The following is a 27,005-nucleotide window of genomic DNA, read 5'->3' on the forward strand; positions in this document are numbered from 1 at the left end:
AAAAGAAAAGCACCTTCAGTCTTTCTAGTGTTATCTAAGGTATATTAGCATAACCTAGGGCTCATAAGTGGGGTTTGGAGTTAAGTCTCTTGGATTCTCATCATTGATTTGGCCATTTTGTCTTTGTGGCAGCCGGCCATCTGCTTGGCTCTCTGGTCCCTACTCCCATAGCTGTAAAGTGAACCATATCTTCATCAGAGTAGTCCTTGGGGAGTTAACATTGCTTAAGTTCTTTCACATACTGTTGTGCAAATTGTAAATCAGATAAATTATTTTCTGTAATTCTTTGCTGGGCACAGGTTTTAAATCTTCAGGAGATACACTCACTTTAAATGGTGCATCTTCTGGGACAGAGTAATATTGCCTGTTTCCCTTGCTGAAAGGCTTTTTTGATCTGTGATCATTATTCTGACAAATCGTGTCCCTTGTGCCAAATATAGGTAACAAGGCTTAGGGGAGGTGACTGCATCAGACAATAACAGGTCCTTCAGTACAAAAAGCGTATCTTTCAGTAGCCTGTTGTCCTACTTGTTTGTACATACCCACTCCTTTTTCTTTTTGCCTTGTTTTCAGTGTGGTCACCTAACTGGCATATAAGACATTCCCTGTCAGAAGCCCCAGAGACCTGTCCCCTCTCAGCTTCCCTGTGTGCAGCAAGGAGGGAACACGGCTGCTAGATAGTTCTCTTGGTTTTCATGTGCATGACTTCAGTTACAAGCACTCGTCTGGGTTTCCTTGTGAAGGTATCTTGTGAGGGCACCTCAAACGAAGGAGGCTTTTTGATGAAGGGAGGGAATATCATCACATTTCTAATGCCTCTGATGAAGCGAATGTGTTTCATATCAAAGTAGCCTGAATGCTGCTTCTTTATAGATAGTGCAAGTTGTGATGATGCCCATTTTAGAGCGTGGCTGCTTCAGCTCGCATAGCACAGGAAGCTGCTTGAAAGACTTTCAGGACATCTTCCTGAACAATATGAAGAGCCGGAGCCCGATTTTGTGTAACCATTTCACCTGTTAGGGGTAGCAAAGGTGCAATTGATGACAAAAATATACAGTACTATATAGTGAAGTTCTTTTTATGTTTGAAGTAAGATGGTTATGGTTTCAATACAGTTTTGCATGCATACTGATTTTAGAAAGAATAAAAAAATAGACTTTAAGTTTCTTAAGCAACTTTGAATTGCAATTTATTTGCCCTAAGTCTCAGCATATGTCATAGTCGAGAAGAATTTGAGATGTATTTCAGTATTTTGGTTAGCCACGTCCTAAAGCTGTGTTGATTTGAAACATTTGAAGCATTTTTAGTGTCTATAGCGGAGTTACTTTGGATTTTCCCATTGCAACTAAGACAGAGAATGTTTTTATAATATTCCCTTTGATTTCACAGTCAATAAATAGAAATTGCTTTTAAGCATAGCTCCAGAATGAAAAATATACCTGAAATTAAAACTTAAAATGACGTGAGTCAAAACTGCCAAAATACTAAGTTCAGTCTTACTTTCAAAGAGAACATACTTTAGAAAATAATTTCTAGAGAGTTCCCAAATGTTTTCATCCCCACTGTATATAACTCACTGTGTGGAAACTGATGTAGAAGTTACAGGTACTGTGATTTTACAGATACATTTTCCAAATGGTATTTGCTATATAAAATTGCAAAAAGTGTTAGCTTTTTAAGGCTCATCCGTTTTCTTTACTACATGGTAGGAGGAGAGATGACTCATCATCAATAGAAAGGCATGATATGAGCTAAGCAGAGCTAAGTGCTATAGTTGTAGTGTTTATATTGCATGATAAGAATATCTTTGAATTTAATTTAGGTTAAAATGGAAGCAGCATGTTATTAAAGATATACAGTGGAATAAAAATTTTGACTCATTCTAATAGAGTTAATCATTGACAAGGTAACACCTTAAGAGAAAAAGGCAGATGAGATTGCCCTTTATACTCTTTTTATTTCATCTCTTGTGTGTAAAACTATCAATTGACTTTCTCTGAGTGCTCAGTGTAGTAGATCCTACAGCACTGTCCTCTGGTCTTGTCTAAGAGATGAAACCGTCATAGCATAATGAAGCACATCCATCTTAGTTCTGTTCAAGCCTTCTACATCTGCTTAATTTAGAAGAATTATCCATTAAGAGCCTTTCTGACGCTTTACGTGGCAAATCAGTTTTCTACTAGGAAATGTTTTCACTCTTTCATGAGAATTTTTTTGACGTTGTTATCTGGAAGTACTGAAATACTGCATTTTGGTTTTATTGTTTTATTATTATACTTCTGTTAGAAGCTGTCTTGTGAGTCAGAAAGATGAAGATTAAACATTGTGTTTGTTTTACACTAAAAAAGGCTTTTCCCCTGTTGAATCAAACATTTTGAGAGCATTAAAGGAAAATATTTTGGAATTTTTCAGTTTGTGCAAAGGTTTGATGTTTTGCATTGGGGTTCCAGTTCACAACAAAATGAAGTTTGAGAACCTCAGAATCTGCTGCAGGGTAGAAATTCTGGTGTCTCACAAATTCTGTTGTGATTTGTGAAGCATCCCTTTGAGGATGCACTTTTGGCTGGGGAAGCTCAGAGAATATATTGAACGACCACAGGATATGATCAACACAGAGAATCTTCATTATCCAGTTAAATTGTCACATCAGAAATGCGGAATTTAGAGTCCTTAGCAGAGGGACTCGCTGTTCCAATGCGTTTGAGTAGCAATTAGTATGAGATGCTTCCATACTAAAATTACTGAATGATCGCAACACTGAACTGTGGAGTAGCTTCTGCCTCTGCCAGATCTTCCACCTTCCCTGATACACTTGGCTTGGTGATCATCATCTTTATTAATATTAGAGTGCAGGAAGTTTAGGCAGCACTAAAGGATTACGTGTATGTATTTGCTTTATATGTAGCAAGAGTTACTTGTGTGAGCTTCATCTTAAGAACCTGTGCTCAGAGCTGTATTTTCCTTCTATTTTCTCAGTGTGCATATGTTCTTGTTTGATAAAGAAGTTGTCTTATCTTTGTTAGTTCACTTGCTAAAAAGAATAAAACACTAACTAGCAAGTACATCTCTCATAAGGCAAGCTAACTGGTGATTTTAAACAAGTGATAAGGAAAAATTACTGAAATGTAAAGGTGTATTGACAATGGTAGAATCTTGCTGCTTTCTTACCTTCAGTGACAGTCTTTTCTGGAATTGTAACTTGGGAGGGGAACCTCATTATTATTACTAAGAAATATGGAAAGCAAAGTTTCAAGGTTGAATCTATAGGTCTTTCTTAATATACCGACCTAGATTAATAAACAATCACTTGCTATAAAAAAAAAAAAGAAACAGTAGCATATACATCTATTCTGTCAGCAATTACTTATGTCTATGTTCCAGAAATAGCGATGGTCAGAGACATACTCTTTGCAAAATCAATAAAAGACAAGAGCTACTGAACTTGAGATAAACAGTCTTCTGACTCTTTCTGGCTGGTTTGAATTGCTGCTGTGTTTGTGTGCTGTATGACAAACTCCTGGTCATCTCTTGTTTGAGCAGCATGTGTTACTAGGTGTTAATGTAGCTAGCAAAAGAGATCCTTCTTCCCCGAGATACTGCTCTCCTGCAAGTGTATGGAAGAAAGGCTGAACATTAAACTGCCATGTTTCCCGGTGCCATACAGCAAGGGAAATTGTGCTGTGAATGCCATGCCACCCACAGCAGTGTGCTCGGCTGAGCCCGTGGAAGGCATCAGCAATGCCAGTTTGGCAGCCCTAAATGCAGCAACGTGGCAGGTATGAGGAAACAAAGGAAGTTATTTGTAAGCAGGAGCCTGTATTCCTTCCATTGGACATTATGTGTTGAAAAAAAATGCCAGGCATTTACTTGTCTATTGGTATTTGATGGAAGCTCATTTCTATGCAGGATCAAATAGAATTAGCATAACAGAAAGGACTAAAACAGCCTAGTATATACTTAGTTTCTGAGTATAGACCTGCCTCATGCAAAGTGAAGCAGAAATTGGAAGGGGATAATCTACTTAAGTCTTCCCTGCTAGGTGACCTATATCCTTCCTCTTTTATGTCAAGAAAAATCTCTTACCAGTTATATTACCACTACTGTCTTTCCTCTGTTTTGGAGAGGAGAGTGCCTGCGTTCATCAAGCCATGGGAAGTGATCTGCCTTCTGCCATCATCAGGCTGCTTGCTACTCTACCCTTTGCTGCTCTCAGTCAGTTTCCTATCTGCCAGTAGGTTACCAGGAAAATTGTATTAATACCTGTTGCTAGATTCAACAGGGTGTAAGTATTTCATGGAAAATACTTTAAATATTTAAATTTGGGGTTTTTGTTGTCTTTTATTTCCTGTTGCAGTAGAGGACTGCTAGCTTTATTTTAAAATCCATTAATACGTTCATTTTAGCCCTTTTCAGGCTGTAAGAAGATTGAACAAGAACATGTTTTTCCCACACCTCTGCTTGCCCAACCTTAGGACTGTATTGCATTTAGACAGCACAACTCTTTAGCTGACTGACAAAATCTTTATTCTCTCCAGGGCCTTGACACAGGAGTCGTGTCTGCTTTCACCTTGCACTAGTAAAGAGCATTCCTGATACTGGATACCTGTTTGCTTTATATTTATTTACTGATCCTGCCTTTATTTTCCAAGTGGAGGGTATACAATCTATTCCTGAGTCTTCAATTGATGGTTAAGGAAGAAATGGTGGCCATCACCAATTTTACATAAAATACATATAGGTCTTAAAATATTACATGGAGAGGCCAAGATACAAATAAATTCTGTACAGAGGCTGGGAAGAAGAAGGGCAGAACTGGTTTGGGTAGGTACGTGAATGGTTGTGTATTCATGTTGCTTTACCAAGGGGGTTTTTTCATCTTGCCAGTATTTATTCTTATTCTGACAGTGTAAACAGCAAAAACACAACAGGTGCTAAAAGTAGTGTTCACATTACTGCATGCTCCTAGGCAACAGTATGAACTTAATTTTTCTCTGCATCTTGTGAAAAAGGAAAAAAAAAAAAAAAGCTAGAGCCTCATCCTCACAAAGAGCTTCTGTACTCGTGATTTAAGTTACGAAGGACCCATCCTGTGTTCACAGTAAGATGCCTTCCGTTCTTCAGCTGTTTCATCCAAATGAAATAAAAGATTGAAATGTACAGTAAAATAACATGAAGAATATAATCCAGACTCCAGGACATGTAGTATTATTTATTACACTGATACCTACAGGTTGATCTTTTCAAAATGCTTCTCTCTTCTCTAGCCCCCCAAAGTTCCCCACAGCACAGTATGAGGAACTATAATCTTTACTATAGAGATAAATACTAGCTCTGTGATCTACCAAAGGTTGCATCACAGACTAGAGGTCCAGAATTGTTCAGAATATTATCTTTGTTGTTATTCTTCTACCTGATAATGGATGGCTGAAAATGCTTCCTTAGATAAACTTCCAAGTAATTCCCATGAGCCAGTGGATTATTGTATCAAGTGGCAGCTCTGTACATAATGAATGTGAGGGTAGGGATGGGAGAAGACAGGAGGTTTTTGCAGAGGTCATTACTTTTCCAGGCTCCAAGAGTCATTCTGCAAATGGAGAAATTAGTGATGGCTCTATGGTCATTGCCAGAAGCTGATACTAATGGAAAGAAAATATTTAGCTTCTACGATGTACTTGGTTAATATGGTGCCATTTTACTTGTAAAAAATGAAATTCTGCTTTTGAATTCCTATATATCATAGACTAAAAGGTAAATACTAGCTACATGACTGCAATTAATATCTCACAAATGCTCATGTGAATGTCCCTGGGGAAAGAATGCAGCAAAGGAATGAACTTGGTAAACTAAAATATAGAGGGATTTATTTTCTCGAAGTTTTACTTCGTTTGTGAAGGTTTTTGGTGGGAGCATAATTTATACAGTGACTGGTATATATACTCACATATATAAGCATATAGTATAATTCAATTTTATACAGAAATACTGTACTTATTATGGTTGGCATGATTTATTTTAAACCTAAGAGTTGTTGGTTGCATATTAAGATGGTAGTTCAAATCTATTTAAATTTTTGCGTAAACCTTCATTGATGGATAAATCATGTTAGAGATAAATCATGTTTCAGTTGTCAGCACAACCTACATTTCAATGTACTTTTGGGAATTATCCTCAGGAGCTAATAGATTTTGCCTTTATTGCGACAAAGTGCTTGGGGTGTAAAGAACAGACCCTTTGAGAACAGACCCAGTCATATCTGCTTCAGACAGTCGTGCAGCACAATTATTGACATTTAGAATAAATTAATTCATAATCTCTGAATACTGATGAAAGACTGCAAATGAAAAATATGCTGAATTTCGTGGAAGTATCAAGTTGGAGCAAAGATCGGTTTTATTTCTAACACAGTTCATTCTATGCTGTATGATGTAGATTATTTTTATTATGCCAAGCAATTGAGCACAATAAAGTCTTGAAACAATCCCATATTTTGGTGGAAACTGAATGGGATTAGATTTTCAGACTAACGCTCTAAAGTATAGGTACTTACAATTTGAATAACTTCATTTCGTTTCCTTTTTGAAAATGTAGCCCTGCAGCAGATCTTTGAAGTGTAAACTCCGAGACATACAATATTAAAATAATCATGGATCTGGAGGAAATAGCACAAAAACATCCAGCACAGTTTAATCAAAAATAGAAATTCATTTGAACTTTCTGTGGTCTATTGAATATTAAAACATTTCATATTTCAAATAGAAAAAAGAAGCCTTGAGCAAAGTTCTGATCATAGGCAACGACATTTCTGGTGTAACACTTGAATATTGGAATTAAGGATGAAAGTTTCTACTCAGCTTCAGCAAACTTTCTTGTATCTTATATTTTGTATTTATTGCTATTAGCTGAAAAATAGCTGGTCTGTGCTGGAGGTTATGGAACAGTAGAACCTATGTGTTAAAAAATAAAAGCACTAAAAAACCCGGATGAGTATTCTGCAATTTCTTGGCATTTTGTCATGAAATTTGTGTTTTGAGGCTTTCTGTTGTAGCCTGTATCCCCACACTGGGTGGTATCTCTGCAGGTAAGTATTTTGTGCATCTGCCATGTTGTAGAATCTCTTTTATTGAGATGAGGTTTGCTGTTAGAGATGTTTCTGTAGCTGAGAGAGCGGCTGGTTTATGAACAAATTCTTGAGGTACTTCTGGGTTCTTCATATCCAATCCTGTGACTTTTATCAGTAGTTTCTGCAGAGCATGACATTATGCTGTTGTACTTAGCATCACTAACTCTTTCTGAAGGATATATTTTAGTCAAAATAACTAAATTAAATAGCTGGGGTTATTCAGGAAATCTGTGATGATCAAAAGGGTTTTTTTGGACATCAGTTTTCAGAGTCTTAAGCACAGAGCACAGTAAGAGCATGAGTCACTGAAGGAGTGTTTTGAAATAGCAACAGTGGAAAAACCCATTTTCAAACCAGCTGTATAAATTAATTATTATTGTGTAGGAATGTTTTGTGAGGATGGAAGCACGTTGACATTGTTGCTGGGCAAATGTCAAAACTATAAGTCACTGTGTCTCCACTGACTTTCTTCCTGGAGTCAAAATCACAAGTCAAATCATACATCATCTATATGTGAACACCCATTACCCCTGAATTAGTACTTCAGGATTTTCCCCTGTGAAAATCCTCCATGAATGTGAAGTGCCTACCAGAAATTACATTGCTGCTTCACTTCCTTCCTTTGCCATCTGTGTGTGGGTGTCTTTGGGGGGCAGCATGGCAAGAATTAGAAGAACCATTTCAGAAGGAAAATATCATATTTCTTGAAGAAATTGAAGTGGAAATATGAAAAAAAAATATACCAAATTGCTTGAAGCAATAACACAGTGAAGACTTTCACAAAGCCTTTTTGTTGAAATTGGAAGCTGTGTTTTTACACAATATTTTCAAACTGTTGATGTAAAAAAATAATGTAAAACTAGTTGTTGCAGAGGTAATCTCAGGCAGCATTTACTGCGTTGCAAAGATTATCAAAGTGCAACTTGCAGACACTTATTGATGCTTGTATGAGAGAAAGAGCACATTTGACTAATATTGATATGCAAATTTGTAAAATCTAAGAGGGCAGAGAATGCAGTATTTGATGACAATGCTACGGGAAGTTAATAGGGTTTCTTTGGATAGTGCTACTGCTACTTTGATGAATATTTCTTTCTAGCTTGGCTTTCTTTTCAAGACATGGTAATTGTGAAATCTGCAGGAACACTGTAAGTAGTACCTCCAGCTAGATACAATGTGTATTTGTATGTGTCTTAAAACAATCCCAAATTAACTAATCTGGTTTTGTATTTTAAGCAGGTATAAACTAAGGTAATTGAGATTTATGCAAATCACAAAATTAGATGACTTTAAAATTTATGCATGGACACCCTCTATAATTAAGAAGGGCTATAAAAATATTTACAGTGGTTGCTCCTGTCTACAAACACTGCATGAAATAATACCGTCTGTTCCCCTCTGGCTCTACCCTGACACCATTCTGCTTGGCAGCCCTTAAGTTCTGGGGTCTCACATGTCCATGTTCCCCCTAAATACTTAGACTATGGTCTCAGTGTACTCCAAACATAAGCTTATTAGTTTTACTTCTCCAGAGGAGGAAAGCCATTCAAATGACTTAGGAAATGCCTTCAATTAGAAATTTCAGCCACTTCTGAATTACTGAAAAAAGCTCCATTTCATTAATTGCATACAAATACATAGGATGAAGGAAAAATATCCTGTGCCTTGGTGATGCTTTCCCCTGAGGAGCCCTCCATAATTATGCTAACAATAAATTGTTCTTCTGTTAATTTGAAACTCGCTTACTCATTAACAAAGAAGACTTAGGAGGTAATTAGTGAAATTTCGTGGTGTTTTCTCAGCCGTGAACTCCAAAAAAATTGTGCTTATCAAGATACCAAGTTTTCAGCAAGATACAGTGAAACATCTTGTAGACTTAAAAAAAAATCCAGATAAACTATTTATGGTAATTTAGGAAATTTGTCCCTCAAAAATGTGTTTTCAGTTTTCCTGAGGTAATCTTGGATGAATTTTCAAAGTGAAATTTCAAGATAGTTAGACAACAGTGATGGTATTGTTGCCTTTTTATATATTATTTCAGGAACCGGAGGACAAACTTGGGATAGGAGTCGCATATCCATTTTCTTCTTGGCTTTCCTTAAGGGAGCCTGCTCTTGCGTTCATACACTGCTGTGTTCTGCACCAGGATGCACTTGCCAATGCTATTCTACTTTCCATAAACCAGCCTTCACTGTAGCGGGGAGGGGACTCCAGGTGCTCAGCTCCCCACATGGGTGTCCTACAGGGTAGCAAATAATTTATTTTCTCCTTTTACCTCTAAAACTATTTAACACAAAAGCATTTCAGCTCCAGGAAAAGGAATTAAAAGGGATCCAGTCCAGGATGCCTAAAGACTGAGGTGGAGACACTCAGGTTCAGATGCCTGAAAACACTTGTGTCTGAGCAGAAATTTGGAGACTAAATTGCCTCATGTTTTAGAGAATGTAATCAGCAGGCAGTAGAGCCTGCTGGGCTCCTTGCTTATCTCAGACTTTAGAAGTTTTGCTTGGAGTATGCATACAGTGTTTAAAAATGAAGTGGATTTCTTATTTTTCATATTTGGAAAGGAAGATTTCTCATAAATGACAGACTTTATGGTCTTTAGAATTCTACATATATTTCCTCATTTGTTTTTTTTTTCCCCACAAATACTTTTTACATAGGAGAAGTAAGATTTAGTTGCCTGGGAAATATACAAAATAGTCTTTTCTTTATCTATGTCACCTGAACACTGATATTTTTTTACAGTCAAACAAGATCACATAGCTTAACATCATTTTGAATAAGAGTGTAAAAATTCCCTTACAAAAAAAGGCTGTGCTGGGTTTTCATACCATCTAGTTTTTCTAAAGAGTATCACTCACGTCTGGCAAATGTTTAGCATTAAGCAAAGTTCTTCAGCAAGATGCTAAACTCTAGAGCTTATTATAACAGCCTTGGGTTTACAGGGATCCCATTTGTGGTTACTGATACATTGCCAATTATGCACAGCTAGTATCACCTGTAAAACAGTCACTTGTGGCTGTGGAAGAGATCCAAGAAGATGTCTTTTGAGAAGCTTTAGAGATAAATGTTGCTGGAATGAAACAGCAGTTCCTTTGCTGGAGAAGACAGGGGCCTATGTGAATTGACATTGTTAGAATAAAGAGTGGGCACAGATATGCAGCCATGATTAATTACCCTTTTAGTGTTTATTGAACTGGATTTCTGTTCTGAAGCTTGGTTATGAGACAGGGTCTGACTGCAGAATTTACGTTACTGGAATTTGTTGGTCAGCACTATTGGGTGATTTCATGTAGGTGTGGAAGCTGGGAGACATTTTTCATATCCTGTATTAGCTTTTTCACAATGTGAAAGTGGATGATTTTTTCCCTCAGAAGCAGAGATTCCATAATTTAACAATTTAAAGCGACACATTGTTCTTCATGAGCTTATGCTAGCTGGAAGTATGGATCCTTTCTGCCATTCTAGGCCTGAGTATTTTTGCAGATGGCTTACAGCATAGAATGAGAGGGTCCAATTCAAAAGCAGTGGGATAATTAATTTCAAGTTTTTATTTTTGCAAATTCCCGTGTCCATCTTACCTGAAAAAAGAGAAAGTATTACAGCTTATTATATTGTTTTAAAACTAGAAAGCTGTAATGTCTTTTGTGTTCCTAGTATTAATAACTAGTCATTTAATAACTAGTTTCATTAAATTATTTCATATTCTCTGCACAGTTAGTATTACTCAGGTGAGATTTTTAAACCTGCAAGCAGTTTAAGTCAAAAAAGCAAGCATTTGTTTTCATCAATAATTTTAAAAGCAAGTGGCAGAAATAACATGTGATAGTTGAGAGGTAAATTTCCTTAATCAAACTACACTGTGATCAGTGATGTCTTTCTTTCAGAAGTCAACCCATTTAACTAGTAAAGGTCAGCAAGTTAAATATGTAAATGCAATCAGCAATGTATTCAGATTTTCACAGTTTCAGCTCCCTTGCCAGTCATGGTAAACAATTAGATCAGATTAGGTCTATAAATTTACCTTCCATTAATAAAAAAAAAAAATAGAGAAAAGAAAGAGAAAGCTGTTAAATGAGAATACAGGGTGGAGAGTATTTAAATTAAAATGAAATACATCCAAATTCAGTTACACAGCTTCGCTGTGTCATGTCCCTCATCTCCCCTTTTTACCATCTAAACATTTACCAGCTTACTTTTGAAACTAAAAGATGGACAATCAAAGCACCTCTGAATACATTTTCTGTTGGACTGAAATCAAATGCAGTTTAGTACTGAACTAGAGACATAATTTATGGGGAAATAGCTCCTTGTTCCTTTAAGCACTACTGCAACCTCAGCCTCAGAGAGGAGCCCCCACACCCTTCTATCTTCCACCTTTCTGTGCACAGCACTCTCAGGTGTCTGATGCAAACCTTCTCTTTGCTCAGCTATAATAGACATAGGGAAAAATAAGATGAATAATCCAGTGTGATTCAAAGTTAGTTTTCCATAAATTTATGAAAAGATAATATAGTCATAGGTTTTCTTCCTTCTGCCCTGAAATATGTGGTATGTGATTTCTTTCAGCTGTATGCATGCAGAATTTATACATGAACCATGCTTCTTATAGAAAGAAAAGGAATTGTAAAATATCTGTGCTGATATAACAGATCAACAATGCATGCTATGGTTTGTGACTGTTTAAACTTAAGGAAGAATGCAGATCATCTTTTCCCTTTCACCAGTGAAACCTCTTCCTGACAGAGTCCTAACTCTCTGTTAGCAATTTTTGTGAGAAAACAGCTAGTGCTGAGAACCTTATAAGGCATTGGCCTTTCCCTGCTCATCTGATCCAGTTTCTGTGTTTCCAGTGTCTGAATCATTATGAGAAATGAAATTGCACATGATATTTCTTTCAGATACTTATGACCAATGATCTTGAAGTGTGTATATCAGTAAGAAAACTTAGTTTCCTGATGCATCACTGAAGTAGTGTGACAAAGCAACGATGTTGGAGACAGAAGTCAAAATAACACATCTCCTACCTCTCCCAATGAAAAAAAAAAAAAAGGAAACAATGGAAATTCAGTGCTATTCCCTTGCTAATTTAGTAACAGTCTCATCTTAAATTTAGAAACCAGTGTGATATTTATTAAGTTTTCCCTACTGTGAGTTGTTCTGCACAGAATTCTCCAGGTTCTTGAGACCACGTGGTGGTGCAGCCCTCAAAGTGACCCAGCTGACAGCGGGGCTGCCGCAAGCACCTACCCAACAGGCCCAGCTTTCACAGCACATGACAAACATTATTATGGTTATATCACTATTGAGAGTTCAGATGGCAAAATTCTTGATGACGCTTGATGAGTAAGCACTTGCTGGATTGTCAACAGCAAAACCCTCTCTCTTGGTATCAGTAACACAGGGGAGCTTCCTGTGTCCCTGTCTGTCTTCATCATCTGTAAATGTTCTCAGGTCTACAAGTATAAAAAGAATAGATTTTAGTTAGTAAACCAAGATATTAGTAAAAGCATGGGTTTTTTGCAAGGTTAAACCTGTCTCTGTATGAAATAAATCTTTGAGTTAAGTTACTCAATGGTCTCACAGCTTGTGATTCTGATTAATAAAATATACTTTCTTGCAACTTGAATTTTTTTCAGCTAAATATGTTTTTGAATTTTTAAAAAGATAAAGCAATTTGAATTTTGCACTTTTGTTTTGCAGAATTGCTATCATATCTTTTTGTTGTCAAATCAAGGCTTACATGGCTCATTGCATCTATGCATAGCAAAAAACCAGAACTATAATTCCTGTGAAATTTTTTATAGATCAGAATCAACACCTTTTTGAAATGTACTCTGTAAAGACTTGTTTAAAATAAGGGGTTTGTTCTTCAGAGCTAACATTAGCATTGCGCTGGCATTTATGACTTTGACTTGGAAATGAGCATTGTAGAGTTCAGAGAGCAGACTTTCCTCCAAAATATTTTCTTAAAATGCTATGAAAGCTTCAGCAACTGTTATTTTTGGACCATTTCTTTTAAAATTGATCACTTGTTGAGTTTTCAGCAAGTACATCTTACAAAGTACATGCTTGAGTCTTTTCTGTGTGTGAATGTAGACATATTTTTGCCTGTTTCTTAAAAAGTTAAAGTCTTTCGTACTTTTGGGCTTGAGTAAGTCTTGTGAATCTTATTGCCTTTATCTGGACAGTTGTTGGCATTTAAGCAATCTCATTGTTGGCTCTATGGCTCTGCATCTAAAAAATTTTTTTTAATCTTTTCTGCTTGCACTACCTTTATTGTTACAAATGATCCCTTTGCCTTGTTCAGTTTTATTTGTTACTGGAATTGGCATGACAATTGAGGGTTCTTCTGGGATTTCAAAATTCAGTTCACAATTTAACTTCAGTCTTCTGGACCTTACAGATCTAACAGCCAACTTGACTTTTAGCTGTCTTCTGGAAGTAAGGCGGGGAGACTTGGAGAACTTAGCTTGAGAATCCACTCTGAAAATGTTATTATTGGAGGTTTTGATCTCATACGTTAGCAGTGAATGGCACATTAAACAGTATACAAAAACTGAGTATCTTTCTGACATGGCAAACCTTTTCTATTTTGGATTGCTGAAGTTCTCCTTTTCAGGAGAGTCCAATACCAAGGTAGTGGCTTCCACTCAGTTTATATTGTCTGATCAGCTTGTGTTTGTGATAGATTCCTGGCTATAAGACAGATTCAGGATTGAAGATTAAAGATGTTTTATCCTAAATATTAGGATCAGAGCTAAATAAGAACTAAGTATTAGTTCTTGTTTATAAATAATGAAGTCTGAAGCCTTTGCATCCTAATTCTTGGATCATGATTCCTGTAGATGTGAAGTGTGGTGTATGAAAAATGACATGAATTTACTGTTCACCAGATTTTCAAAGCTAAGACTAAAAGGAAATATTGCTTTTCTGTACAGCATTCACCTGTTTTACTGCCTTGTTCTTTTCCTGAGATAAGAAATTATAGTAATGGTTTTGCTTTTAGAAATATATTTGCATAAGTAATAAACCTTAGAAAAGGGCACGGGAACGATTGAATGAAATAATTTTGTTTATTAGACATTAAAAGTAGCAGCTAAAAGAAACACACAGCAAGCTATTCAAGATAATACCTTTATTATTCTTTTTAGGACTAGAGCTGGCCACACGATCTCCACATGATCTCCCAAAAGCATATGAACTGATAAATTTCTCACTTGTGATATGAAAAATTACTTGCAACTTCACTTTACTTGAGTAGCCTTCACACTAAAAGGAGAGTGTTCATGTTAATATTTATTCATCTGTGCTTTTGTCATTGAAGTCGTGCAGCTGAAATCATTGGGGTGTTTGAATGAGATAGCTGGCTTAAAACGCTGTTCAGGCTTTTGGGTACCAGGGGAATGGCTTCAGTATAAAATGTGAATAGAGCAGTAATGATCTTTCAGAATCAGATGGTGCAATTGTCAAAAAAAATTGCATTTCCTGCGATTATTTATAAGCCAGAAGACAGTGTGACATATGGAGGTGAAATTTCTGATGTGTAGACCATGTACACAAATGTGATGCCAGGAGCTGAGGACAGAGGAATATGGTGTGTCTCTGTAGGGAAGTTTTCAAAAGAGGTAAAGAGAGAAGAAGTATTTGAGGGTGAGAAAAAATAATAGAAAATTTCTTCCCATATGGTACCTGAGGGATTTGAAGGAAGCTAAGAATCAGTATTCAAAAATGTCATGTTGTTTTTCTAATTACTTTTTGTCTCTGACCTTTGAGGATTTAGGAAAATATTTAGGGCTGACTAACTTCTTTAGTCAGCTGACATAAAAATATAGCTAGGCTTGGAACTGTGTCATTGAAGTCTGCGAAGTTTCACCTTATACTAAGCTAAACTTCTTCCTTCAGTCTCACCCTCATTAAGTTCATATGTATAAATAAAGGACAAAAATTATATTTATAAAATTGCATAAAAATAGAGTATTTTGAGGTACGTTATATCTGTCTAAAACATTTTGCACACATCCAACAGCATGCAAAGGTAAATTGGCCTAATTTAAGGAATAATCCTGCGTAAATACTAAGAGAAATGGTGCCACTGGAGTTTGATATCTATTAAAATTTAGACATGTAACATAGTAGTGAAAATCTCTGCTCTGGTTGTGGTTGTAAAATCTCCAGGCTTTTCATTGCTATGTAATCAGTTTACTAATGCATACACGCATGAAAAGCTAGAATATAATCAACTAGGCTTAGTTAAATACATGATAAAGCTATTCACTAAGTGTAATAAAATAAAAGCTAAAAAATTATATTCTTTAAAATTAAGAAAGTAAGGAGAAATAAATTTTCTTTCTTCTCTGAAAAGCTTTTTTAAAATATCATATTCATTACCAAAGGAATTTATGCACTATGGGAAGTAAAGGAAGAAATCTCCATCTAGGGAGTGACAGGGAAACTATCCTCCACATTCTAATGTTATATATTATTGTCCATTGGTGAGATTTTATTGTTTTGTTTAGTTTTATTTTTGTGTAGATTGTGAAGATTTTTATTATATTTTTAAATTTAAGTTTATAAAAGAATTATGTTGTTACGTCTGCTGAGAAATAGATGATCAACTTAAATATTGTCTCTATATGGAGGCATTATGTGAGATGTCTCTCTACTACATTGCTTGTCTGAACTGGAGGCATGATGCAGCCATCATGAAACATGCAGAACATGCACATAACCTCCCCTCAGTGTTTCAGTATATTTTCTCATTAACCCAATTTGGTTATTTAAAGTTGCTTAGATCATTATTGTTTTTGTCTTTTTGTCTGCAGAACTGCTTCAGAATTTATTTTGTAATTCATGCTCACAGTGGTTGAAGTTCAGCTGTAGCTTTTATTCTGAAAAACAAGACTGACTTCAGCTTGTGACTTGGCACATCGAGTGCAAAGTGTGGTAGGAAGTGCATGGCCAAGAGGAGAAGAGGGGGATAGGAATTGGGAGGTGGGGTTGGAAGGATGCTCAGTGCAAAAGACAGCAGGGAATCTGGTATCAAAGGTATTAAGAGATGAGTAATAAATGAGATCTTAAAATAAGGACAGGAAATTAAATAGAAAGAAATGGATACACAGTGAATGAAGGGATACAGAAGAAGAGAGACTGGAGTGGTAAGGAAAGTGCTTTTGCACCAGGGGAAAAATGAATTCTGTCAAGAGCTCAGCTATGATATGGAGTGTGAAACATCGGTAGGCCACGTTTTGGTAACTGAATATGCTTTTACTGGTAGCCAGTGGAATGGGTTAAAAGTCACTACAGCAGAAGTGATAGTTAAACATAATATAATGTGAAGGCAAAGTTGAACACAAACTGCAGCTCCTAAGAGGAGCTCATAATGCCATAGATTAGTCCCAAGAAGGCTTTTAAGCCTCCAGCACGGCCTGCAGCATCTACTCCATATATTGCATAATCACAATGTGTTGCATTTACATTTTCTAGGTTTCACTTGTAAACTAATTTGGAAGGTGGGGAAAACTTAGTATTAACATAATAAAGTGTTTGTTTTTCTGTGTAAATTTTGCAGTAATGTAATTTTTGAAATGCAGGTTATTATCATACCCTTAATGCACTTCTATTAGATTTTACGAGTCGTAGCTTAAAGAAAGAAGTGACTGGTATCTTTCTTTGCTGAAAGAAAACAAACGAAAAATAGACTGGTCTAGTTTTTTCTAGACAAACTGAGCAAAACATGCAGATCTTTTTTGCATGGTAGAACAATATTAATTGGCCTAGGGAACTGAACAGGAAGAGAAAACTTACTAATCTAAAAATGGCTGTTCTTTTGTTCCTAGGTTCAGACATTGTTCAATGGTTAACGAAGAACTTGTCTATAGAGGACCCAGGTAAATTTTCTTTTTTTCATGTCTGAAAATTCTACTTTGTGTTTTTTAATGGTTGGACTTGACTTTGTCTTCTGTTGCAGTGGGGGTGGCTGGGCAGCATTTGATGAGTATAATTTCAGTAGCAAAACAGACAGCATCAGACCTTAGAAATCTTTCTCAAGAGTCTGAGGATTTTGGTTATACATTTTATTGGAGCAGGTACCAAGAAACAAGATGATGGGCAAGAATGAAAATGATAGTTACTTTAATTAGGAGAAAATGAGTTCAAGTTCTGCTCCATCAGGAATTTGCTGTGTCGTGCTAAATAGTTTGTTAAATATGAGTTGTTTTCTTAACAGAATTTTTCAATATATAAAAAAATAAATAGAATTAATAAAATATGCTCTTGTACCGTTAATGGGACCTTAATTTCTATTCTTAAGTTTGGACACTTTATAGCATCTTAGAATCATAGAATGGTTTGGGTAGGAAGGGACCTTAAAGATCATTGAGTTCCAACCTCACTGCAATGGGCAGGGACACCTTCCGCTCAACCAGTTGCTCAAAGCCCCATCCAGTCTGGTCTAGAACACTCCCAGGGATGGAGTGTCCCCAGCTTCTCTGGGCAACTTGTTCCAGTGTCTCATCACCCTCACAGTAAAGAATTTCTTCCTAATTTCTAATCTAAATCTCCCCTCTTTCAGTTTAAAACTGTCGACCCTCGTCCTATCACTACATTCCCTGATATAGACTCCCTTCTCCTATAGGCACCTTCCCTTTAGGTACTGGAAGGCTGCTATAAGGTCTCCCCAAAGGCCCCTCTTCTCCAGGCTGAACAAACCCAACTCCCTCAGCCTATCTTCATAGGAAAGGTGCTCCAGCCCTCTGATCATCTTTGTGGCCCTTCTCTGGACTCACTCCAACAGGTCCATTTCATTCTTATGTTTGGGGTTCCAGAGCTGGATGCAGTACTCTTTGTGGGATCTCACCAGAGAAGAGTAGAAGGGGAGAACCACCTCCTTTCACCTGCTGGCCATCCTTCTTTTGGATGCAGTTGGCTTTCCAGGCTGAAAGTGTACATTGTCAGTTCATGTTGAGCTTCTCATCAACCAACACCCCCAAATGTTTCTCCTCAGGGCTGCTCTCAATCCATTCTCTGTCCAGCCTGTATTTGTGCTTGGGGTTGCCCTGACTGACATGCAGGACCTTGCACTTGGCCTTGTTGAACCTCATGAGGTTCACAAGTGCCCACTTCTTGAGTTTGTACCTGTCCCATCCCATCCCTCAGGCATGTATATGACACCACACAGTTTGGTATTGTCAGAAAACTTGCTGAGGGTGCACTCAATCCCACTGGCCATATTGCTGACAAAGATGTTAAACAGCACTGGTCCCAGTACTGAGCCCTGAGCAACACCACTTGTCACTGGCTGCCACTTGGACATCAAGCTGTTTACCGCAACTCTGTATGTGAGAACATCCAGCCAATTCCTTATCCACTGAGCGGTCCATCCATTAAATCCATGTCTCTCCAGTTAAGAAACCAGGATGTCATGTGGGACGGTGTCAAATGCTTTGAACAAGTCCAGGTAAGATGCTGTCAGTTGCTCTTCCGTTATCTGTTACAGCTTGGTGTCGTTGGCAAACTTGCCGAGGGCGCATCTTACATGGAAAGTGAACTGTAAATATAATCAATGTAGTGAGAAAAAAACAGTTCATTGCTTGATCGGCTGGGTCAGAACGTGGAAGTAAAGCTTTGGTTCCAAGCTCTACCACAGGTTTCTTGTGTGGCCGGCAGCAAATGCTGATTTACAGGAATCCTGTTAAATGATCTGAAATTTTCCAGAAAGGAATCATTTTTAGTACAAAATGCAGAATGACAGAAATAAAATATTCTCTGGAAGTTCCTATTATCTTTTGGTTAGGAGAAAGATAATCTTTCTTCTTTAAAGAATGATTAAAAATACTTATTTTTCCTCTCTCTGTTTCAGACTTTTGGGAATGGAATTTGTGTTTTGTTTTGTTGTTGGTTGGTTTTTTTTTAGTTTAAAAAATGTGGTTTTCTTTCACATTAGAAATGAAAATATGATCAATGTGGAATTCCAGCAAAAAATAAAATCACCATGTTTAACATCGTAATTTAAGTAATAAGGAATTATTATAAATACAAAATTGACACTTGGAAGTAGCCAGTTCACAATGTATTGATAAGCTACATGACGAGAACATGCTTCCAGTTTTATGTAACTTTACACAGTGTCGTGTTTGCTTCCTGAAGATACAGTGGAGGTTGCAAGAGATCTATGTTAGATATTGTATTTCTCAGCTGTCAGCAACAAAACAGTCACCTATCTATATTTATCAAGATTTTGAAAGGTTGCCATTTTATGTTTATTTCATATGGAAGCCTAACTTTTATTTGTCAAACCAGAACAGCAATACTGGGATAGGCTGTCATTCAGATATCTGATTGCTGTGAAATTTGGAATAGATGAAACCTTAAACTAAATGGAAAACATGGTTCCATGTGTTGATGTCCAATTAAAATTAAACAAACACACAAACTACTAACATATGTAACCAGAACACCACAGTAATTTAATTTAAGATGGGTTTTATCCTCTCAGATTGCAGGGGTGGAAAAAACTATCCACAAAGACAGAAATGTTTTATGCATGTCAGTCCTAGTCCAAAGTCATCTCTCTGGAGCTGGATGCTTGCAAATCTTCAGAAAGCCAATTGCCCTAAATGCTGCCTGTGGGTAGTACTCAGAATTGCCAGAGAGCAGTGAACCTGACAGATGGCAACCAAGAGCTATTCACATGACAAAAGTTCTGAAAATATTCTGTTTTGTAAAATTTTTTAAGTGTGTGACTCTTTGTTCCAGTTCTAGACAAGACAGTCTAGAATTTCCTGTGGAAAAGCCCTAAAATTCTGTGAAGTGTTGTCACCATGATTTGGATTTCCAGCATCTTCTGTCTGCTTGTCACCAATGTGTTAGGGTTCTACTATGGCTGTCTTTTTAAAACTCCCCTGAGGGTCTTGTTGCAAAGCTCCTGTGAAAGTGGGCAGTTTTGTGATGGAGAAGTAAGTAATGCCTGTGTTTGCACTGAAAGTTACCATCTCTGTCTAATTCTGATATCAGCAACATATTTGTAAGAACAACATAAAGCAGAATATATCCTACTCTGCCAAGAAGAACTTAAGGACTATTTTACACTTCATCTGCCAGTGCTGTGAACTACTCATGTGAGCAAGACAGGCAAATTGAACTTTAAGGGGTAAGTAGACAGACAGAAACATAGAGCAGCCCAGGTTAGGTGGCACCTCAGGTCATCTCCTCCAACCTTTCATGGGAAAGAGAGCCAAGATGAGATTATCTAGAAACCTGTTCAATGTTGAACACCTCCAGTGATGTGGACTCCACCATGTCCCTGGGGAGGTTGTTCCAGTTACTGATTGTTCTCACTATAAAAAATGTCTTGGTCAAGATGAAACTTCTTGTACAACTTGTACCCATTGCCCCTTGTCTTCTCCATGTGGCTTCTTGTGAAGAGAGCTGCCATCCTCTTTCTAGCCATCCTTTGAGTACTAGAAAAACTGTGATGAGCCTTCTCTTCTCTTCTCCAGAACGTATCTCTTTTAGTCAACTTGTTCTTTAATGAAACAAAGAACTAGTAAGAAGGAAGTGGCACATTAAAAAACCCAAAAAGTCATGTTTTGTAGTAATTTTTTTTTTCCTTTGCTTTGCAAAGGGAATACTACTCCAGTACCATGTAAGTGGGAATGAAGAAGGCTGCTTTATGGATAGTGTGAGAATAAAAGGCAGGCGAAGGCCTGGCAGCATCATTAGCTTTCACTGTGTTAATAAGTGTAAAGCTATTATCTGGAAACAGCAATTTCAAGTAAAAAATAGTTACAAGTTATAAATTGCTAGTCAAAAAAACCTTGCCATTTTTGATAAATGGAAAATAATTTTCTGTGGAAGATTTTAAAGATTTTGGCTTGCTGCAGTAAATCTCCATCAAGAAAATAAACTGGAGATGATGAGTGGATTCTGCTAAATTATACCAGATTTGAAGTTATTTCAGTGGAGCAGAATAGAGCTTGTGCCCAGAATAGCTGTGCAGAGCATACAGTTGTTGTTATATTGTTTGCTTTTCAATATGTACTTAAAAAAAGTTTGTATTTCAGCCTACAACTCATCTGTAAAATTTAAAGGAACAGAAATTATCTAAGTTATTTTTAATGTGGAAGTTTAATTCTGTCATAAAAATAAGCCTGATCTCAACACGAAAAGAAGCAATTAACTGAGTTTACAGAATTGTAAGGGCTTGTGGTTTGGCACTTAGACATGTGTTTATTGAATTGACCATTACAGGGTAAGTGCTGACTCTTCACTGATGGTGCCAATTACTTTCAATGTGGAAAATCTGCTCTGTTTTCTACATTGTGTTTTTTTCTTTTTTAAAGTGATAATTTGTGCCGTGAAATGTACCAGACTGACCGCACTAGAAACTGAAGTCCTTTTAATCCTTAGGAGAAAAAAATAGAAGAAAAAGGATAGATAAGCTGATTTCAAGGTGTCAGCTGAAATTGCCAAGAGACTAATTCTGTCCTTGGTTCTTGCACTGATTTCTTTCATGCTCTTTCCGCAGACACTGTATTCCCTAACATTCCAACATGCTAATGCCAGATCATGCTGTTGTCTCTTTAAGGAGAAAAAACGTTGTCAGTTTTCAAGTATTTTCATAATGAAATGTGTGTTATTCACAAATATGTGTTTCATTCTTAAGTTAGCCCATGAAGAATTTCTATCTAAGTAACTCAGAATGAGCTTTTAAGAGTTGATAATATGTTTAACCATCATCTCCTTGTTCCTTTAGAGTACCTTTACTCCCGAGTGTTGCTTATTTAATTCACTCATATCTGCAAAGGCATTTGAATTTGGCTGAAGGCACTTCATTATTGAATGTTAACTCTAGCAAAGCCACCATGCTGCAGCCAGCTCCAGAATGTGCAGCCTTTGAATTCAGGTTGCCTTGGTCCAGCTCATTTTGGCAGTCTGTTGAAGGAGTTTGCTACTGCTCTTGGACATCAAGAATTACACTGAAACCAAATATATATGACTAAATAAAACGTTGTTAAGTTATAAAATAAGACTGTACCTTGAAATAGACACCTTCCTGTGATTTTTCAACTTCAGTTATTGCCAATAATAGTCTGTTCACTTAACTGATGTTGCTAATTTGTAACTAGATTCCCATCAGCAGCCATGTAAACTGTGATCACTGATCCAGTGCAATAAAAGGGAGGACTCAGCAGCACAACATCTGTTTGTGTTTCTTGCACCTTTCTCCCTTTTGCTTTGTGGTTAAATCTTTCTCCAGCAGCTGCTGCATTAATAATAACCTTGATAATGTGCAGTACTTCCTCTAAAGAGTTAGAGTAAAAATATTAGGGATTTTATTTGATTTTTTGAAAGTATACTTGAAAATTTTTTCAGGTCTGTTATTTCTGCCCCTTTCTCAATGCATATGCAGTAAGGTAGCAGCAAAGAGCGGGAGCCAGACGAGATGTTTCAAACGATTGCTGTTTGGGAGACAGCACAGTACAGCTGCAAGCAAAAGGGAGGTTCTTCCAGAATTTGGTAATGGAGAAAAGAACCTATTATGAACAGGAAGAAAGAAGGGAATTGAAAGGTCATGTTTATGTTTGCAGTCTTTGCATTAATTAAAACCTGTGGAAGTATGGAAAGAGTAAAATGCATCCCGTTTATCAGCTTAACTAAAAAACCAAAAAAGTTGATAAAAGTAATTTACATTGCCTGCACACATACCATAATCATCATGCTTGGAACTCAAGAATGCCAGGTGTCATGGATGGAGTATGTACTTCGCCCACAAGAGACAGGCATTATACTTTATTGATATAAAACAGTGAGTTAACAAAGTTCAACGGTAAATGTGACAGTGGTTTAACAAGATTTGATGGCAAGGCACACTTGGTTATTTACTGCATAGAGGACAGAGTCAGACAAAACTGTCAGAGAGACCCTCCTGTTGAGTCATGAGGTCCAGAAAGGACCCCCTCACTTTCTAAACTTCTTCTCAGAGAAGAGTCTAGGTGCAGCTGGAACCAATCCTAGTCCCAGACTGGGTCAGCGGTTTATGTCTAAAGGATGATATAGAATGATAGAATCAATCCTTTATATCCCTTCACTAAGACTTCGAAGTTTATCATGCTGTTAATCACTTACCAGGAATCTGTTGCAGCAAGGAATCTCTCAACCATGAGGAGTAACCTTGACAGGTGTCCCTACTCAAGGGGGAATCCTGCTGTGCATCTCACTGCCATGCAGGACAGCTCAATAGACTGTTGACACACACTTACCCATGTGTAGCAGTTGATTGGCTTCTAGCCTCTGTTGTGGTTTCAGGAACTACAATGGCAAATGTTCACATGCAGAGATCATTTTATTTCCCAAAGTCTTCAGATAGATTTTTAGAAATGGCAAACAGAGGTGTATTGCCTGTAATCAATTGTGACAGGATAAATCAGATTGAATAGATTTCTTCTTTTTCTACTGAAGCTTTTTCCAGTTTGATATAATCTATTACTCTGTGTAGACTGCATGTGTTAAGAGTGTCTCCCAAGAACACAGAGAGTGTCAGGGCCAGCCTGGAGTGAGCTTTCACTCTGTGTATGTGCCAGTACTGTTTGAACAGCCTCATTTCCTTGTAGTCGTTCTTGAAGGTGACTAACATGTTCCTAGGTTGGCTGGTTTATTTTCTTGCTTGCAGGTATGTGATAGGCTACGTCAGTGCTCTTTTCAAATTTCCTTTCAAGGAACAGTCATTTCTTCTGATGTGTTTAGTAGTGTGGCAGCGGGTTAAAAATGAACAGTTTTTTACACTTGCAGGGAAGAAATGGAGTTTGTGAGTGGTAGAGATGCAAAGTGTTCATGGTACCAGCAACAAATAATTTACACGGGTGAAATGATCACAACCTGTTTCCTCATACTCCTCCCTGGTTCCCTTAAGGTGCCATTATTTTACAAGGTACTATATAAAATAGTTTATAGTTTTTGTTTATGTTTTTCATCATATATGAAAATAGTTTATGTTTTTTCATCATAGTAATTAATACACTGTGCTTGTAGGTAGCAGGATTTATGGATAATACAACATCGTAAACTCTGAAAATCCCTTTAGAAACCACTTAATATACAGTTAAAGATATTATCTTAAGATGTTTATCAATATAATTGGTTATATTAGCTAAGTACAAAATAGGTCTAGTCTAGATACCTAAACCTATTTATCATAAAGTAATTTTATAAACTTTTGAATGAAGTATTAATGAGTTGTATCTGTTTAATTTATAAATGAAAGTCCATATTAGAGTAAGGGATAAAGATCACAAGATCATATTTGCCACCATCTAACATAAATTGCTAGATAACTGAATAAAATGACATTACTTATACTGGTACAACAAAATATATGTGTTCTGTAACTTTGTTTTTGTGACCAATCTGCTTACTATTGTCAATAGTGTACTAATTCAAAATATATCCCTTTTGTGTCTAATTAGGCTTTGAGTATCCTGATATAGTGGAAGGTGTCCCTGCCCGTGGCAGGGAATTTGGAACTAGATTATCTTTAAGGTCCCTTCCAACCCAGACCATGCTAATCATTTGGCTATAACTTGTGCGTCATACGCTTTTTCTATATAAAACAGAACTCTATTGATGTTTGCTTACTTTTGGTTAAAAATAAACCTTAAACTGAGTTTTAAAATTTTATTTTTCTTAATAGTAGCCCTGATTCCATAGTGATGTCTTCAAAGCTAGTTATTTTTTAATAAGAAATAATTAATGCCTTTAATATTAAAGTCTCTAAATTCTACTCAGAATTATTTTCAGTGGCATGTGTTATGCCTTTGGATGACATCTACTCCTTCCTGCTTTGTTCTAATCATTAAAGGTGAAATTCCAGCCCTGCAAAGGCTGGAGGTTTTCTCATTAATTCCAAAAGAAACAAGATTTAACTAGATGCTTTTTGAAATAGGATTAGTTGTAACAAGTCCTTTAAGCTATATCTCAGGCTAAAACCCAAAAGCTAGTTTATAAAAAGTGTCTGATACCCAGTTAGATTTTTAAAATTGAAACAAACCAACAATCAGTATTTTCTTTAGAATCCAGTAAGAAGCATGGACTTTATTTCACCGAGGTCTTTGAGAGTCTTATTGAATGAAGAGTAAGAAAGAAGTACTGAATAGAATACAAAATACTGATTAGAAAAGTAAGTCTGAAGAAGCCTACTCAGATAAAAAGTTAATGCTAAGCTACTACCAGATCCAGATAATAGAAGCTGAAAAATTAGTAAGCATTAATTTCAAGTAATTTCATTGTAAAGAACTTCAGATCCCCTGTTGAACCAACCGAAGGAATGTGTTTCATCCTTTCTGGAACAGAACAAATTATGCTGTAAGAAATCTAAATTGCACAATTGAAATCTTTGCCCATGAAGTTACCTTGAAACACACAGCTTCATTATAAAGCTATATATAAGACGAGCCATTCAAAACTGATACTGGCTTCTCCCCGGTGATTTAAAAGTCTGGAAAGATTTATAATCAGTTTTTAGAACAAAATTGCAAATTGGGCAATTTTTCTTCCTTAGTTTTCATTGACAATTCTCCACATTGTTCTGCTGAGGAACTGCCGTTCCTGAACTGGGTATCTCCTTCCATGTGCTGTACCAATCTCTTTTCCTTGATGCCACAGCTCAGAATGTAAGGCCAATGTTAACTTCCTACTGATGCATCAGACGTTCAAAATAGGTAGCTTTGGATACCCAGTCCTCGTCTGCTTGCACTGTAACTATCCACTCTAGTAGCTGCCAGTTTTGATTAGTCAGCAGATTCAGAGACTATTACGATACTCTATTTGTTAATAACAGTAAAACATATATCTATTGACTTAGCTAAAGACAAAAGTACAACCTGGAAAGGGTATGCCCTTTTAGGAAGAAATGTCATAACTTTTAGAAATAAAGCTCATTAATTAATTAGAGAAATCAGATTATAATTACATTCCTAATAAAATATTTGATCTCATTTTTACTAAAGTAAGTAGGAATTTTAGTGCTTCTCTTTCTGTTTGACAGCCTCCTCCTGAACCTTTGGGATCGTACCAACTTTTAGAGGTTTAAGAGGAAGAACATTTACTAAATCCCAATTCATACTGGCATAATTAATTAAAAGCATCTAAATAATTGTCTAGAGACTTCATTAGCTTTCTGCTTCCTTGTTTCCCAGAGAACAGTGTTATATAGTGATGGAAAGCGCAAGTAGGTAGAAGTGAGATTTTAGATCTGGACAACTTAATTGATTAAAAGTAGTTGAAATCCTATTTCATCTTGCCAACAGCTGCTGCAGCTATTTATAGTCAAGTAAACAAAAATGTTTTGATATTTACTTGCTGTATGTAGTAGTTGATGACTGGGAGGTTATTGTAAGGCCTTCTCTTAATTTTGATGCTAATTGCCCTCAAGAGGATTTTCATTTTTCCTATAACGTGTAGAGAAGTTCTGCTTTCCACACAGGAGCATAGTGACAGTTCAAAATTAAGTGAACTGCTGTGTGATGTAGTTTACCATGCAAAGGACCTTGCTTGTCATTTCATCTTGGACAGATTAATATTTCCTAGGCACGCTCTCATTTTTCAATATTCCCTTCCCTTTTTTCCTTCCTTTTTTTCCTCTCCTTGCCTCACCTCGCCTCTTTTTTTTTATCTTCATCGTTCATTCCCTGATTTTACTGCACAGAATATCCTCTGGTGCTCATCTGCTTACAGCTGATGGTTGAATCATGTTCTTCTCTATTTAGATGTTCCTCTCTTTCTAAAACCTGAAGACATGTTTTCCAGTTTTTTTTTCTTTTAGTCCTGAGAGTGATTTAAATGATAAATTGCACACTGTGGTTAATAGTTCACCAATTTAATATTT

The 27,005-nt window shown here is 36.6% G+C and overlaps 1 protein-coding gene across 1 annotated transcript in view; it reads left to right on the forward strand.

Moving 5' to 3' along the window:
• RGS7 (regulator of G-protein signaling 7) overlaps positions 1-27,005 on the forward strand; it is a 242,183-nt gene that overhangs the window by 125,528 nt on the left and 89,650 nt on the right. Inside the window, exon 4 of the mRNA XM_014950922.1 lies at positions 16,963-17,013. Coding sequence (XP_014806408.1) covers positions 16,963-17,013 — 51 coding nt within the window. The remainder of the gene's footprint in view (positions 1-16,962; positions 17,014-27,005) is intronic.

This window comes from Calidris pugnax, unplaced genomic scaffold (genome assembly GCF_001431845.1).
Source record: "Calidris pugnax isolate Ruff unplaced genomic scaffold, ASM143184v1 scaffold24, whole genome shotgun sequence".
Taxonomy (NCBI): Eukaryota; Metazoa; Chordata; class Aves; order Charadriiformes; family Scolopacidae; genus Calidris; species Calidris pugnax.